General features: G+C 49.8%; 2 protein-coding genes across 10 annotated transcripts in view; one reads left to right on the forward strand and one right to left on the reverse strand.

Moving 5' to 3' along the window:
• Positions 1-4,047, forward strand: part of PHLDB1 (pleckstrin homology like domain family B member 1) — a 46,164-nt gene extending 42,117 nt beyond the window's left edge. For 7 of the 9 annotated variants that reach the window (XM_015589944.2, XM_015589943.2, XM_006912573.3 and 4 more), the window contains 2 exons: positions 1,618-1,703; positions 2,671-4,047. In XM_015589944.2, coding sequence (XP_015445430.1) covers positions 1,618-1,703; positions 2,671-2,811 — 227 coding nt within the window. In that variant the 3' untranslated portion in view covers positions 2,812-4,047. The remainder of the gene's footprint in view (positions 1-1,617; positions 1,704-2,670) is intronic. The other 2 variants (XR_003046544.1, XR_001516955.2) reach the window with 1 other exon arrangement.
• A 135-nt stretch (positions 4,048-4,182) lies between these two features.
• TREH (trehalase) lies at positions 4,183-16,457 on the reverse strand. Its single transcript, XM_025047318.1, has 15 exons — positions 16,347-16,457; positions 9,660-9,760; positions 9,378-9,522; positions 9,209-9,296; positions 7,963-8,063; positions 7,712-7,804; positions 7,471-7,587; positions 7,238-7,360; positions 6,946-6,995; positions 6,655-6,849; positions 5,901-6,118; positions 5,508-5,619; positions 5,050-5,162; positions 4,744-4,797; positions 4,183-4,506 (listed from the first exon to the last, which is right to left on the reverse strand). Exons 1-15 carry the CDS (start codon positions 16,433-16,435, stop codon positions 4,354-4,356), a joined length of 1,752 nt encoding a protein of 583 aa, XP_024903086.1. The 5' UTR covers positions 16,436-16,457; the 3' UTR covers positions 4,183-4,353.
• Between the last annotated feature and the right edge of the window lie 905 nt (positions 16,458-17,362).

Raw genomic sequence — 17,362 nt, forward strand, 5'->3', positions numbered from 1 at the left:
CAGAGGCACATGCCTGCTGTGCGAGCCAAGGGAGAGCACAGCTGAGCACCACAGTGGTGGCATTTGCTACGGGTCTTAAAGATCTGTAGGAGTTTGCCAAGGGAGTGGTCTAGAGACCACTCCAGTGTACACGGAGTACCTACCTGTTAAGGGAACATGAGAAGTTCAGCCTGGCCAGATGGAACTTGAGGTTAGTGCAGGGGAGGCGTGTGAGACAAGGCCAGAGGGACGTGCTGGCACCAGCCCGTAAACAGCCTTGGCCAACCCCAGGAGGCAGCAGGTTCTCAGTGAGGGAACCAGCAGAGACACTGTGAGCCGAGGCAGCAGGATTAGATTTGCTTTAGGAAGCTCACCCCCTTGGCATTAGGGAAGATGAGTTGAAGGAGCAGAGGGTGGGACAGGGGCACAGTAGGAGGCTGTAGCAAAGATCCAGGATCCGATGACTCAGGCCTGAAATGACGCAGGAGGTGCGGGAAGGCGCATACTGCCAGCCAACACCATCTGAGTTTAGTGACTGTGCAACCTTTCCTTTATGTCTCAAGCTTGCTGTCCAGCATGTTAGTTGTGGTGCCTGAGCAGTGTTCACCAGCAGATGAGATGGCCCAGGCCCTGTGCTTTCTCTTGACAGAGCCCCTGTCCCTCCTCACCGAAACGGTCACCCCTGCTCTGTTAGTTTGCCCACCTCCTTCCTGCCACCCCTGCCTCCTGATGCTAAATACTCCCTTCTATGTTTTGATATTAGAGTTGAATAGGTAAATGCATTCATATAGTTCAAAAATCAAAATACATAAAAAGGTTTAAATTGAGAATTATGCCCCCATTCGCTATAGGTAACCACTTTTATTAATCTCTTGTGTATCCTTTTAGAGTTTCTTTAGGGTAATATAAACAAATGCAAACATGAATTCTTACTCTTTTTTTTACATAAAAGGTAGCATATAATACATTCTTTGTTTTCCTACTCATGTATCTTAGAGATCGTTATCAAATATGTGTGTTTAGATATTTACATGTGGATTTATTTTATAGATTAATTTCTGAATCTATATCAGATTTTCTACATCATTCTAGATAATAGCTGTCTAGTATTCCATCATGTGGTACACTATAATTTATTAACTATTCTCTTGATGGATACTTGGGTTGTTTTCAATCTTTTGTTACTACAAATATTGTTACGGTGAATGAGCTTGTGAATTCATTATTTTGTACATGTGTAAGATAAGTTTTCCTAAGTGTAATCATTGGCTCAAAGGGCAAATATCTTTCTAATTGTAGACACAACCAAATCATCTATAAAGGTTTACCAGTTTATACTTGCACCTGTCATTTATTAGATTGCCTATTTCTCACAGACTTGCCAAAAGTGTGCTTAATTTTTTGTATACTTTTGCCATTCTGATAAGTGAGAAGTAGTATCTCAGTGGAGTTCTAATTTGCATTCTTTGTAATTCTGAGTGAGCCTGAGCACTGAATATATCTTCAGGGCTCCATGCTGGGTTCTGTTTTGGAGTTCTGTTAATCACCCCATTTCCCAGATGGAGAAGCTCCATGTCCACACAGCTTGACCTGAAGTATGACAGGCCTCCTAAGCCCGGCCCTTATTTTCCTTTGCAGACAAGCATGAGACAAAACTGAAGGGGGTCATCTATTTCCAGGCCATTGAGGAGGTATACTATGACCACCTGCGCAGTGCAGCCAAGGTGAGGTGGACAGAAGGGACAGCCATAGGGAACGGGTGGGCTCTGGGAGCACAGGCCTCCAACCTACCCTCTTCAGAGGCTTGGACCCATCCTTTTTCTCTTCATGAACTTTCTCTTCCTCTCTACCTCTCTCCTTCCCAGAAGAGGTTTTTCAGCTTCACTATGGCGATTGAGGTACCCTTCCCCACATATAGTAACCAGAACTACCACATATTAACTCCTCCATACCCTACTTGACCCTGACTTTTTACTCTTTCCTAAACCCCTCTCCCTTCCCCAGGCCTGAGGGAGGAGCAAAGATGGGTTGCAGAGAGCAAGAAGCCGCTGTGGGCTTGAATTTGGCTTGCTTGCTTCCCTCTCCTGAGATGACAGCAGGATGTCTCCCTGCGGGGGTGGGCAATGCAGAAGGGATGTCTAAAAGGGGAGGAAGGGGTCCTTGGAGACTAGATTTGGTAGAGAGGATTGATAAACAAGAGATAATTGAGGCTGGTCATCTGCCTCAATGCAGTGCAAGTCAGCCTCCCTCCCGCCAAGCCTCAGATTCCTACCCTACCCTGATCTCTGCTCCTCTGAGGTTCTGGGATCCAGCATCCCACTTGTAGCTTTTCCCATCTGCATCTCTTTTCTGGAGAGGAGAACTTTGGTCCTCACTAGAACAGCCCTTTGTATCTGATCCTTTTGATATTTACTTTTGTGCCTGGGGGTACCAAGGAACAGTGCCCCCACCTGCCCAGGTACACCCCTGTCAAGGTCCAAGGACTGTCCAGCTGTGAGGAGGGGAACATCTCAGCCTGGGACCCACTTGACCTGTGGGTACTAGGCTTTAGGCCTACTTAGAACTCATCCCCAAGCTCCAGGTCATCCCGGAGACAGGGAGGAGAAACGGCAGACGGGGAGAGAGGTTAGAAGAATGGTCCTGGGCATCAGGGGTGAGCCCCGTCTTAGACTCTCCTCTGTCCCTCCACAGAGCCCAAACCCAGCCCTCACCTTCTGTGTGAAGACCCATGACCGGCTGTACTACATGGTAGCCCCCTCTGCAGAGGCCATGCGCATCTGGATGGATGTCATTGTCACCGGGGCTGAAGGCTACACTCAGTTCATGAACTGACTGGCATGGGCCTTCTGGACCCTCAGGCCAGCCCCAGGACCCATGCCTGACGATGGCTGCTCTCTTTGGCCCTGGAGACAGAGTCACACCCTGGACTCCAGGCCTCACTGGGGCACTCCCAGAGGACCTGGGAGGGCAGAGTGTGCCTGGGGCTTTTGTACAAGACTTTGTAATGTTGTCTAAGGAGCTCATCCTGGGAGTTTCTGAGCTTGGCCCTCTAAAGAACCAGCCAGGAGATAAAAGGTAGGATGGGGCTTTACTGCCTCCTGGGAGCCCAGAACTTGCAATAACTCTTTAGGGTCCTGCCCTCCCTAGCCTGTATTCTCTTTTGTAAAGAACAAATTATGGTACCTGAATCTGCCAAAGATCCCCTCTTGCCTCAGCCCCCTTTGCAGGGGACTTGAGGGATGAGCAGAGCCACATCCAGAGTGGGGTAATAGCTCAGGCAGTATACTTCTCAAACCCTGCTCTACCCAATTATTCTTCTGCAATTATATTTTTTATTACTTTGCTCAAGGGCCAGAGACCTCAAGTGTCATCCTTGAGGTCTCAGTCCCAACCCTTTTTGCAGACCCATTATCATGGTCACCATAGTAACTGCTTCATTGCCATGGTTACATACTAATTGCTGTGGCTCCATGGCTCAGCCCACTGCTTAAGCTGTGGGCCCATCTGAGGGTATGTGCCATCATCTCTCCAGCCCAAGACCTTGGGTATCTTATGCTGGGGGGAAGGGACTGATCACCTCCCTGCCTCCAGCCTGTGTCTCCAGGCTCTGATACACAGCCTGCTGCCCCAAACCCCCTGCCCTGGGCCAGCCCTCTCCCTTCCACTCGTGCCTTGCTTAGAGCCAGAAGGGATGAAGCTGGGGCTTCTAGATCCAGAGGAGGAGCAATGCGAATGGGAGATAAAGCTATAATGGCTGTCCTCAAGATTTCTGGGGCTGAGTTTCTGACAGGGACAGAGGGCTGCTTCCTTGGGAATGTGAGCAGGAGAGGGAACAGCAGAGAGGGAGGAGTCTGAGGTCCAGCTATGCTCCCTTCGGCCTCAGAAGGGCAATGAAAATGAAGAGCAAAGGTCCAGGCCTCCAGCTGTCCAGCCTCAGCCCTTCAAGCCTTAACATTAGCCCACCTCCCTGTCCCCTTTTCCAGCACTGGGACGTGATAGCTGGGCCCAGCTGAGTGATTTTCAGTATTTGTAAGCATCTCAGCAGAACAATAAAGCATTTGGAGTATGTGTTTGGGAGGCCAAGTCGTGTGGGCTGGGATATGTGGGGTAGGAGGGCTTGGTCTTCCCCACAGAGCAGAATTTCCACCTTATTAAATGTTCCAGGATGGACCCAGGACCCAACCCATGACCCATGGGTCCCATCCCTGCCCTTACTCCTCTGTGACCGAGGACTGACCAGGGCACAGGAGGGCATGGGATCGCCAGGGATGGGGGATGAAGAAGCAGAAGAAGGTAGGGACTTGTGCACAGGTTTAATGAGGCAGGAGCCAGAGCCAGAGGAGGAACTGAAGACACACAGGACAGTGAGACCTGTTACTGTGGCAGGAGGCTGAGTGGAAGGCTAAGCAGCAGGGTGGCTGCGAGGTAGTGGGGCTCCAGGAAAGCCGTCTGGGTCCCTGAGCTCAGCCGGTCACCATAGCGGTCCAGGAGCATCAGGACCACTCCATTGGTCCAGCCAAACCCCTCCTGGAGGGAGGCACAGCCGATGGGGCAAGACCTCTGGGGAAGGCCCCCAAGTCCTTTTAGCGGGGTGTGGGATCTCTACCCAGAGGCTGTGGACCCGCCTAGAACCGGGGGTACCAGGGAGCACCAGTCAGGCTCCTCCCTGTGGACCCACAGACATGGGAGGCCTAGAGAGGGGAGGTCATGGTCACTTGGGACAGCAGAGCCCTGTAGTTCCCTGTTGGATGCTGACCCACTCACCTGAACTTCATACTCCCCTCCACCACCCGGCTGTCCACCATTGCTGATGTCATACTGGGGACAAGAGGACAAACTCTAAGGTCAGAACTCCCTCCAGCCCCCGCACCCCAGCCCTCTAGGGGAAGAAAGACATGGGAGCCCCTTTGAGAGAAGCTGCTCCGATCCGTGGCTCTTACCCCTGCAGTCCCCAAAAATAGCCACTGGGCGCCGCCACCACCCCTAGGCCTGGGCTTTGCAAAGCCTGATAATTCTCCCATGTCACCATGGGGAGGAAGACTGGTGGGACTGGGCTCAGGGCCAGCTCACCTTCTCGTACATGGCCGACTTTTGGGAGTAGACATCAAAGTTGGTTCGGATCCAATTCTGCGCCAGCTGGAAAGCCACTTCCTGGGTCCTGGATGAAGGAGACTTGGCCAGACCTAGACCCCCACCCCGAGGCAGGACCCTGAATCTCCAGAGCCTCCATCCCAGTGGGCACAGAGGCCCCAGCCCAACTCTCCTCAAGGAGGGAAAGGGGCTCGGGCCCTAAGACCTCTTTCCTGGAACCACAGGCCAACCCTGCTGTAATCCCAGGCCTGGCTGTGGAGGGAGAGGAGCGTGGATTCCCCCGACAGGTGGGGTGGACATAAATGTTTGCTGAGTGGGAGGCAGAGAGAGCAGAGATGTCAGAGAGAGGCCCCCGCATCCTCTGTTCACATCTACCCAGCACTAGGGAAATGCCTCTGGCTTCAGGCCCTAGGAAATGCCCCATCCCTGTCTCCTACCTCTGATGACCAGGTCCTGCAGGGGTGCCCAGGCATTGGGGAAGTCCCACTGCTGGGCTGTCTTCCGGAGAGAGGTCGGGATCCCGTGTTGGTAGGTCAGGATCTGGCTGTCCTGGAAGGTTCCAGACATTACTATGACTGTGGGTGGGGACTGGGCAGGGAGCCAGGAGGCTGAGCCCTCCTAAGCCAGGTGTCCTTTTCCTGAGCCTTCTCTTGGCTCACAGCTGCCCCCTGGTGGCTGCAGTGAGACCCTCAGGCTAGGACATGGGGATTTGTTGGGGGAAGGGAGCAGGAGGGAGTGGCTGCCACTTGCCAGTAGTCTTTGTTCACAGTCTGGGAGAGAGTAGGTGGTCTTGGCCCCAGTGTACCAGCCTGCCTTTCTGCCCACCTCACCTCCAGGTATTTCAGAGCCTTGTCTATGACACCCAGGTCAGAGAAGCAGTCGGCCCAGAGAGGAGCGAGGTTGGATGGGTAAAACTCTTGGTTCTTCTTTCCATTTTCAAGGTCATAGTCAAACCAGGCACCCTTCTCCTCATCCCACAGGATGGCCCTCATGGCGGCCAAGCGCTGTTCCCGCAAGTTTCTGTACTTCATAGCTTGAGAATCATTCCCTAGGGTGACACTGCCTTCAGGGCCCTGTGTACCATGTGAGGCCTCCTCCTGTTGTCCTTCCCAAGGGCTAAGAAGTTTTGAGTACCAAGGGGGACATGCCCACCTGGAGCCCACCACATTTCCAGCCCCTAGGACATGGAATTCCCTGAGTAAATGGCCCTGAACAGCTCCCAAGACCTGCACTATTTGTTCCCTGGGTCCATCCTCAGGAAGGCTCTGACTATGTGGATTCCCTGGCTCTGAGGGGTCAAAGGGCAGCTGTTTTGGGAAAGGGAACAGAGGGAGCTTGGATGTGTGGACTAAAGTGTCTTCTCATAGGCCCTAGAAGGCCCTCCCAGTAAGGAAAACAAATAAAAATAGAAGTGGACACCGTTTGTACTCCTGCCCTGGCTGCATTAAGGATGAGGTCCTGAGCAAGCTGGGAAGCTGACGGTCGTTCACACAAGGTCCTCCTTTCGGCTCTATTGCCAAGGCTGAGGCAAGGACCCAAGCTGGACAAGTACCACCCTTCCTCCCCTCCCATTGGTCTGCTCACCCAGGGTGGTGTAGAAATTGCTCATCAAATCCTCTGCCTGGCATAGGAAAGCATTGAGGTCAACAGGCACGAGTTTGCTGGTTCGAATGCTGCTGAGCAAGTCAGGGTTTGGGCCTCCAATGAGCCAGCGGGAAGAGAAGTCCCAGCCAGATTCGGCTCCCGCCTTGAGCTCAGCCCACAGAGTCTCCCGGTCCCCTGTGAAGACAAGGCAGCAGCAGACAGGGGACCAAAGCCTGGCATATCTGCAGGCACCCAGCCTCAACCAGTCCGCCTCACCCTGTTGCTGCTCACCTTCTGGCAAGATGTCTGCCAGCTCTGCATCTTTGCTATAGGACTCTGGCCTGGTAAGAGAAGAGTGGGCAGCCTGGCACTAAGAGGCTCAGAGCCCTCGTGCCCCAACCGGAGGCTGAGCAACATTGACTCAGCTGTTCTTGGGGCCCACAGCCCTGAAAAGCCCAGGACTATCAGTCGTACCATCTGAGAGGTGGGGCTAAGTCACCTGCCCTGCTGCCCAGGGGCCTGGGGACACTCAAACAAGAGTTAATAGACAAGAGATTGAGAGGCCGGCCAGGAGGTCCCTCACCTGGGTCCCCCATAAGGGACATGGTAGCGATTCAGGATGTAGCTCTTTCCCCTCAAGCTCACAGAGATGTTCCTGTTCTCAGCCCAGAAGTCCAATTCCAAGGCTAAGGTCCCAATGTTGTCCCTGGGGTGGAGCGGGGCACCACCTCAGCCCAGGCACACTTCCCCAGTCCCACCTTGGGAGGTCTCAGGTATGGGGAAGCCTGCAGGGCAGCATGGGGAGAGGGTCCCCACCGTAGGAAAGCGGTGTCGTTGGTGTGAGTCACGTAGTGGTTCATCATGAGGGTCAGGAGTGGGGGCTGGCTGCGCTGCAGGTAGTACACACGGGCCCCGTTGGGGACATGTCCATAGCTGCCAAGAAGGAGGCCTGCTAACATGGCCCTGCCCAGCTGCCAGAGACAAGGCAAATCCAGCTCCAAACCCGTGGCACCTGCTTCTCCTCCACCTTGGCCTTGAGGTGCCGGCCCCCTCTTACGTTTGCACCAGGTCCAGGAAGTTCTGCAACATGCCCTTCACGGTCTCAGACATCTCAGAGAGGAGCAGCCCCTCCATCACCCAGTAGGAGTCCCTGGGGGAAGGGGATGGCTCAGGCATCCTGATCAGGCATCCTCCCACCCGCCTCTGCCCTATGCACCCAGGCCACATCGGGTACCCCACCTTGCTCAGGCCATCTTGCTGGTCCTGGGCTCCCTGCCACACCCACCCCTGCAGCCCCTGGCTGCTCACCAGTAGTAGAACTCGAGAAAGCGCCCACCAGGCACAATGAAGGGGTGTTGTGAGTAGATCAGAGAGAACTGCTCAGGGTGGAGGAGGACCTCTGGCTTCACCTGGAGTCAGGAGCAAGGGCACCCTGCCTAGAACCCCTTTTTCCTGTGGAATGGAGGCTGGAGGGGGCTGTGACAGTGGAGGTCCTGGAAGCTGCAGGCTTGGGTTCTGCTCTGCTGCTGCTCAGCCCTGTGGGCTTGGCCGAGGCCTGGGCCACTAGGAGCCTGGTCTGCTCACCCTCACATGCGAGCCTCTGGAATAGGAGCCCCGACTACTCAGCCTGGCACCAGCAGGGGTTCACCAAGCAACAGTCACTATTAGGACCCAGGTGGGGGACCATTTTCTCTGGCGCCCTTTGCCTCCCGAATCTGTGCTGCCACCACCAAGCCAGGCCCAGAGAGACTCAGGGCCCCCCATTCTCTGGCCCAGGACCCTTTCCCCAGTGAAGCGGATGTAGGTGAACATGGCCAAGGGAGAGCAAGGTAGGACCAGAGAGGGGCTTGCTCTGCAACCATGTCATGCATTACCTCTGTCCCTTCACTGCTAGCTGTGTGTGAGTGAGTGTGGTTTTAGTGGGTGAGAGGTTTTGAGGGGAGCAGTGGAATATAGCTTGGGTTTGTTCCCGTGGTGGCTGGCTGGGGAAGCAGCCCACTCTAGCAAAGGAGCCAGGAGCACCACTCTGCCTGTGGGTGTTAGGGCCCTGGGGGCTAGGTGGGAGGACAGGTGCTGTGCAGCCTCAGGCAAACCACTGCCCTCTCTGAACCTCAGACAAAGGAAAGTGCCAACAGTAGGTAGGTCAAACTGTGCTGGTCACAGGGTGGGGCCACATCAGCAGGAGCAGTGATCATTCCTGAGCAGAGGCCTGTCCTGAGGAGCTCAGGGAAGAGAGAACCCAGCAGGAGGGAACAATTACCAGGTGGTGTTAGAGGAAGGGTTAGGCAGCCTGGAATTGGCAGGACAGGCTTAGTTTGCCTGGGGGGATGCTGGGAGGTCTTCAAGGAGGAGGTGAAGAGGTAGAAGCAGATGTTCTTCCTCAGAAATTTCTTTTAGAGAGCTTTTGTTCAAGGATCCAGAGTTTAAGGAACTGTGTTTTTACGATATGACTCCCAATCTGTGTTCTAGTGGCAGTGTGGACCCCAAGCTAGCACATCCTTCTCAGCTTCATCCCTCTTGGTCAGGCCCTGAGGCAGGCCCAGGACATTGATACCTTCTTTCCTAGCTTCTTCCAGAGCTGGTGCAACTGCCCTGCCCAGGCCCGCAGCTTGGGGTCCAAGATCTTCTGCAGGAACCGGGGGCTGGAGGAACACCAGCCCCACAGGGTTCAGGGAGTCAGCCTGTTTGAAGGGCCTTCTCCTGTACCCTGTCCGGGGTTGTACCTGTCTTTCCAGTCCTCAGGGGTCCAGGACTCCAGCTCCTGCCCTACAGCTTGGAAATGTTCTTTGAGGAACAGCTGCAGCTGCTGCTGGGGGATGCTGTGGTTGTGGGTGCTGACCAGCTCATTGAAGCGCTGTATGACTTGGTCTGGGGAACAGGCAGCAGGGAGGAATCAGTGAAAACCCATGAGCCCCTTGCTGATCAGAGGCCCCTCTCTGCCTGGTCTTGCCCCTGCTGTCTCTGATTGAAGGTTCAAGGGAAGGTGGGGCCTCCAGGTGCCTCACCTGGAGCCGAGCACAGTGGCATGTCCACAAACTGCTTGTCGTCCTGGTAGAGTTTGGCCATCTGAACTTGGTGTAGGAGTTCCCCATGGCAATAAATCTGGCTAGTTGGGGAGGGGAACAAATCAGGCCACACCATTAGGGGAGAAGAGAGACTAGAATCGGGCATATTCCCTGCACTGGACAAGAGCTGTGTTTGTGTGTGTCAGGGGATGGGTAGGGGTTTGTGGGTGGTAGTGACATACAGAGCTGAGAGAATGAGGAGGGTCCTTGTGTAGTAAAGAACCTAAACAATTGCCTGAACCCGCATTAGTTGTTAATTTGAAACAGTATAGCATTCTTTGTGGAGAAAAGATAACTATTTTCATCAGTGACATGTTAGAATGGGATGGACCCATTCTCTGTACAGATACCCTGTGCGGACCTCATCAGAAGGGCTTATGGCAAAAGCTTATGAGTTATACCCAATGGCAATTGCTGATTTTGGAACCAGAAAATTTCCAGATGCATTGTACAATATATGCCAGTTGGGAGACAATTACTAGCTTGTTGTTGGGTGTTGATTGAGAACCCTTCTATGACTGAAGGACATAAAATATCTCTAAAACTTAAAATACCCATAATGTCTTGGGCAATATCAGAGGAACACTCTGATAAAGAAAGCAATGCCTTTCTTAAGAGTTCCTTAATAAAATGAAAATTGTTTACAAAGGAACATGCTACTTGGAGAATGTAAGGAGGTACTTAAGAGCAAGTGGCCTCTCTTCCTATGGGGCTGAGGCCCCTGGAAGAACCTAGGGAGGCACCAGGAGGTGCCCTGTATCAACCAACAAAAAGCTGCTTGCTTTACCATGGCACTTCCACAGTATCCTGTCTGGAAGGCTGCCGCACTCTGATTGACTGATGGAAAGCTTCGGCAAGCATAAGAACAAATCAGCTTGGTAGGCTGAATTGCATGCTGTTTCCCTTACAGTGATGGAAAAATCGAAAGCTAAAAGCCCCTATTATTTGAATTTTTAGCAACTCATAGGGCAGTGGCCCATGAGCTTAGAAATGGGCTGTGAAAAACCAGACTATTAAAGGGATGCCCATATGGGGCATAACCCTAAGGAAATCATATGGAAATTTAAAGGGCACGTTAAAAGCAGCTGGTTGTAGATGAAAATGCTTAAAATACTATAAAATACTATATTGGAACTGTACTAATCTGGGCAGCCCATAGTTCCAACAATGGGCAAGAGATATCATGTCAAATGGACATATCACATTGCATATCATCCTCAGAGTGGAGCCTTGATAGAGAATTGGAAGAAGCAATTAAAACATTTGTTGTCTAAAATAGGGAGAGAGGAAAGCATGAAGGGCTGGCTCACACACGTTCACAAGTGTGTGCTCCCACTCAACATGAGGGGGGTCAATGAAGAGTCCCCACTAGATTGATTCCTCTGCTTTTCTGAGGGATCTGGGGAGTGGGGGATGGGAGAGGTTGCTGGTAGGACTACACAATTCTTTTCCACATCATCTCAACTTACTTTTTTCCTACCTGATGCAGTGGTCCCAGGATGAGGACTGCAACTGTGCCAGAGCAGGGATGATTCCTAAGCAAGAAACTGTAACTATTTTGGGGGGCAGGTGAACTTAGATCAGGATTTCTTTTTATTCCTTGTTGGTTTAAGTATAACTATCTTTTTAAACCTTTATATCAGAATTCCTGAGGTCCTCTTGAGACAGCTTGTACCTATACCCCATCTGGCTAAATTGAGTTGTCAGTGAATACAGCTGTGTTGCCTAGTGGTAGGAATAACCCACTCATTCTGGACCTGTGTAACCCTACCCTGTGTGAACAGAAACGGACTGGGAGGGAGGCACTTTCAAGACTGGTTTTGCTGCTGGCAACATGGACCAACACAATGGCCAAACCTAATGTCTCTTCCAATGGTGGAAAGATTTAGTAAAAATGGCAAATGGAGAGGAGAGATAATAGTTAGGGGTAAAGGAATGAATAAGTGGGTATGCAACAAAAATAGGAAATCTAACATTACATTGGTGCCTGGAGAGAGGCTCAGAGCAAGATGTTAATATTTTGCCTTTAGCATAATTATACTAGATGCCTGAAATGGTTTGCTATGACCACGCCTGCCTTTGGAACCTGACAACGCTGAATGAAAGCCTGCAAACCTGAGTGGTTTGGAGACATTTCATCTTAGGATATGATGACGAGCTAGACTAATTGTTAATGACTGAAGGGAACCCTAAGAATGTGCCAGTGTCTTTTGACTGTAAGTTTTCCGGTTATACCTCTACAAAAGATATCACTTGGAAAGGAATTTTTCGGAACTACTCCCTACTGGGTCTTTAGACTGCGTGGTTTACAACTCCTGGCAGACTACTTACCCTGTAAACATACACCTCGATAATCAAATGCTTAGGAAGGTCCCTGATTTTAATGGACACAATATAGCAGGGCGAGGCCACCCAGGTTTGCAGGCTTCCATTCAATCTTGTCAGGTTCCAAAGCAGGAGTGGTCTCAGCAATGTATTGTTTCACCTTTTCAAGGTTCTCTGATAACTGAGCTAAGGGACAATATCATTTCTTGCTCTGAGCCTCTTTTAAAGTGTTAATAGTGGATTTCCTTCATCGCATTTATTATTAATACATTTATTCATTATTTTACTCTCAGCTACTATTTCTCCATCTTTCCATTGATATGCAAACTCTTCCACCTTTAGAAAGAACATTAGGTTTGACCATTGTTCTAGTCCAAATTGCAGGCAGCAATACTAGTGTAGCATGTGCCTCTCCTGCCATCCCCTGGGTTACATAGGTCCAGAATGAGTAGGCTATTCCTACCACTAGGCAATATAGCTGCATTCACTGCCAACCTAATTTAGCCACATTGGGTGTATGCACAACCCGCCCCAACAGCCTCTTAGGAATTTTGACATAATTGTTTAAACGTATAGTTACATATTCTTACTTACAGATCATCCCTGCTTCTGGCACTTGTAGCTGCAGTCTTGGTCCTGCGGCTACTGCATTAGGTAGGAAAAAGAAAGTTGAAGTGATGTGGGAAGAAAGAAAAAAGTATAGTCGTACCATCGTCTTCCTTTTATGGAAAGAATCGTATAGTTATACCAACATCCTCTCCACTCCCTCTTCCATAGACTTCCCCAGAAAAGCAGAGGGATCTATCTAGTAGGAACCCTTCCTTGACCCTTCATCTTGAGTGTGAGCACACACTTGTGGAGGTGTGTAAGCTAGCCCATCATATCTATATCTCTCCCTGTCTTAGACAACCAATGTTTTAGTTGCCCATTCCAATCCTCTATGAAACCATTACTCTGAGGATGAAAGTATGTTCCTTGGCATGAAGAAATGTAACTCAGTGGTTAAAATTGTTGCAGCATCTTCTGTTCTGGTCCTTTTTCAATATTTTGAGCATTTGTATCTACCACTGAGTATGCAAATCCCAGTCCAGAGCAGGTATCTGTTCCTCTCAGGATCTGTGTCTACCAGCATCAGTCCAGCTTGCCAGTTATATGTATGTCCTTTCCCTAGGAATCTGCCCTACAGCCATCTGTAGTCTGTCTCTCTTCTTGGCAGACAAAATAGTTCTTACTGGCATTTTGTGCCTCAGAGAGTACAAGTGGACTCTATCTAGATTCAGGCCATCTCTGCATTGCTGTAGCCTCCCAATATCCACTCAGTTCAGGAACCAAGTGGCGACTTCACATGAGTGCACTGGAATACCCACTTGTCAGCCTCAGTCACCTTCCGATCAAGGAATGGAGTTCTTCTGATGAGCATCAATGTATTCTACTTTAATGCAGCCCTCAGATTCTCATAGTGATTTCTGTAGGACTGCACTACATAAGGGCATCGATTTTATAGACCAGTTTTCCATTGCCCTTCTTCCTGACCATATGGCCAGGCCATTGGCTACTGACTAAGAATAGGTAAAACCCAAACAAACACAGTAGCAAACAGTATGTAATTCAGCCCACCAAAGTGATTTGCTTCTATCATCTTTGATCACAGTGGCAGCCTTCCAAACAGTATGCTATCCGTTCACCTTGGAACTGCCATCCATAAACGAAGCAGCTCTTTGTCGGTTAGTTGAGAGCTGTTTACAGAGCACTATCCAAGTAGCAATAGAGTCTGGCAGCTCCTCAAGTGCTTCCCAAGTCAGTCCTGGGGAAAACAGCACCTGCTCTTGAATATACTGAGTAATTGTATATTCTCCCAGTAGCATGTCCCTGCATAAACCATTCTCATGTTATTATGGAAATTTCTGGGGACTCTCCTCCCTCTTAGAGCATTTCTCCAATATCACCTAAGATATTATGGGTATTTCAGGTTTCAAGATTATCTTATGTCCTTTGGTCATAGGGGCAGTTTCAATTAATGTCTGATAGCATGATAGTAATTGCCTCTCAAAGGAAAATTCTCAGTCCAAAGTCTCAGCAGTCATGCTGGAAGGTATCCAAAGGCTTTTGTTATAAGCCCCAGGCTATGCTCTACAGAAGGCTACAACCTGTGTGGACTTGGGCAACCTTATTCGTTATCATTTGCAGTGTCCAATTAATATTGCTCGATGGGTGGATTTACATGCCTTTTGTTTTATAATACTAGATAGTGGAAACGTTCTCTGATCAGATACAATGTCCATACAATGTCCATCCTTGTGTTGCATTCAGGTAAAATAGATGCAGTCGCTTCACATAAAAACTGCTCAAACATATCAATTTTCATCCAAGCTTTTTTTGCCTTAATCCCATCAACCCTTACATTCTGAACCATGGCCCCGTTAGAACTTCACCAATGGGTTTTGGTTTTACAATACCAGGTAGGAGAAGTGTTCCCCAGTCAGATGTAACAACCATTCTCATAAAACATTCAGGAAAGGCGAAACAACCACTTGATGTAAGGCCTGTTTAAATACTCCAGTTTTCATCAGAACTTTCATCCTAATACTATCAACTGTTGCATTCCTGTATCTGCTCAATCTGATTATAGCCCCTTTTAGGGTGTCACCAGTGGGTTTTGGCTTTTGGTACCACAATGCATGGGGTTCCCATGTCGCAGAGTCCAAGAGACTTCTCTACCCTCTGACCATTTTGCCCACTCATATGCATCAGGCATTGAGTCCTTAGCAGTGGATAGAGCTGAGGAACCCTGACCCTTTCATCAATTTTTATCCTGATTAAATTTCAGGACCATTGCCCCAGCAAATTGTAGGTTGGGTTTCTCATTGTCATCTTTGCCTTACAGTTTTCCAAATTCCTCCAAAGTAAGGTGAGTAAAACAGATTCATTTAAGGACTTTCCATTTGGGGGGGGCCCATTGGTCTACTCAACCTCTAAGAGTGCTGCATTAAGACCTTTGTTTTGACCCTATAACAGCTGCTTTATTCACCCCATTTCTTAGTAGCTGCTCAAAGATTTTCACCTGCTAGGATAGTTCCTTGACTCTCCCCTTTCCCTTTCTCCTCTGTTTTGCCCCATCAATGTTTGCCTTATTCACCCTATTTCTTAATAACTATTTAAAGATGTCTGTCTGCTCGGACAAGTTCATTGGTTCTCTCCTTTGTCTATCTCATTCTCCTGGGAATCTTCTTCGTTATTTGCTGTTTCTGAATAATTTTTTCCTTCAGAATGGTTCTGAGGCTAGTGGCTGTGGATCTTCCCCAACACATTCCTTTAGCAGGGGCCCTGCAATGAGAGGCTGTAGTTTGGACTTGCCAGAATCTAAGTTTGGCCCACCTCTCATTTTCCTTTCTTTCTATTATAGGTGACAATAATCAAGGGACTGTATTTTCGAATTTTTTCTTATTATTTTTCATTTTCTTATGCATCCACACAGGCCTTCTTTCTAATCCTTGAACAGCGACCTCAGTGCCTTTGTACTGTAGTTTTCATGCCTGGATGGTCTCCTCCCAGATCTGCACAGGGATGATTCCTCTCACAATTCTGTCCTAACATCACCTCCTCAGAGACACTTTCCCTCCCCTTCCTATCTGAAACACTCTCTGCTCATCTCCGTGAGTGGCTCCCTAACTTTATTTTACTTTTAATTGTGCTTCTATCACTATTTGGTTCTATCATTACTTTTCTTGTTATTATGTAAGGTCGATGAAAGCAGAGACCTTGTTTTTCTTGTTTACTTCTGCGGCCCCCGAGGTATAGTGAGAGTTCAATAAATCCATGTTGAATGAAGAATGCACAATACCCTGTGCGTCCAGGAGGCAATACAGGGTCACTTATCTTTATTATTTGGAGGTGGAAACTATGGCTCTGGAAAGAGGTTTGACTTGCCCTTGGTCACCAAGTTCAGAGGTTAGATCCAGAAGGTCTTTTCAGGCCCTCTACTCCTGGGCAGAACATTTTCTAGAATAGTCCTGAGAATAGCCCTGTGCATTTCAAGGAGCAGCTTGGAGGGAGGGCAGAAAGGAGCACTCTGGCCAGCAGGCTCCCAGACTATGCATAGGCCAACCTCAGGCAACTCTTTCTTTCCCCACACTAGAAGTCAGTGCCCTGCACAGAACCTACTACAAACAAACAAACAAACAAACAAACAACAAACAAACAAATTTCCTTTTCTTTCCTTCCTTCTGAAGGGCTTAAGATCTCATCCCAATCTTTTGGATCCCGGCCTTTTTGCTCCATCCCCAGCTGCCTTCTCGCTCTTACCTTTCACAGGGTGGGGGTAGGGCCTCCTGTGACCCCAGCCCCAGCTCCAGCAGAAGCAGCAGGCTCAGCTCCCAGGTCCTTACAGGCATGGTGGCTGTGACCGGAGTTGAATGAACAAGCCGAGGCACCTCCTGCTCTCTGGGGCAGAGCCTGGCTCGCCCGCCCAACTAGGGCAGCCAAAGTCCACATTCGAAGTGTGTCACCTGAGGGGTGTGTGTGCCTGGTCTACGTGTGGCCTACTTGCCACTTCTGTTCTTAGCTCACAGTAGTGATAGTAGTGGTAACATTTGCAACGAGTCTTAAAGATCTGTAGGAGTTTGCCAAGGGAGTGGTCTGGAGACCACTCCAGTGTACACGGAGCACCTACCTGTTAAGGGAACATGAGAAGTTCAGCCTGGCCAGATGGAACTTGAGGTTAGTGCAGGGGAGGCATGTGAGACAAGGCCAGAGGGACGTGCTGGCACCAGCCCGTAAACAGACTTGGCCAACCCCAGGAGGCAGCAGGTTCCCAGTGAGGGAACCAGCAGAGACACTGTGAGCCGAGGCAGCAGGATTAGATTTGCTTTAGGAAGCTCACCCCCTTGGCATTAGGGAAGATGAGTTGAAGGGGCAGAGGGTGGGACAGGGGCACAGTAGGAGGCTGTAGCAAAGATCCAGGATCCGATGACTCAGGCCTGAAATGACGCAGGAGGTGCGGGAAGGCGCATACTGCCAGCCAACACCATCTGAGTTTAGTGACTGTGCAACTTTTCCTTTATGTCTCAAGCTTGCTGTCCAGCATGTTAGTTGTGGTGCCTGAGCAGTGTTCACCAGCAGATGAGATGGCCCAGGCCCTGTGCTTTCTCTTGACAGAGCCCCTGTTCCTCCCCACTGAAACGGTACCCTTGCATCATTAGTTTGCCCACCTCCTTCCTGCCACCCCTGCCTCCTGACACTAAAAACTTTCTTCCTTCCTTTGTTTTTTAAATTTTTAAATTGTGGTTAAATATATATAACAAAATTTGCTATTTCAACCA

The sequence above is a fragment of the Pteropus alecto genome, unplaced genomic scaffold, assembly GCF_000325575.1.
Source record: "Pteropus alecto unplaced genomic scaffold, ASM32557v1 scaffold215, whole genome shotgun sequence".
Taxonomy (NCBI): domain Eukaryota; kingdom Metazoa; phylum Chordata; class Mammalia; order Chiroptera; family Pteropodidae; genus Pteropus; species Pteropus alecto.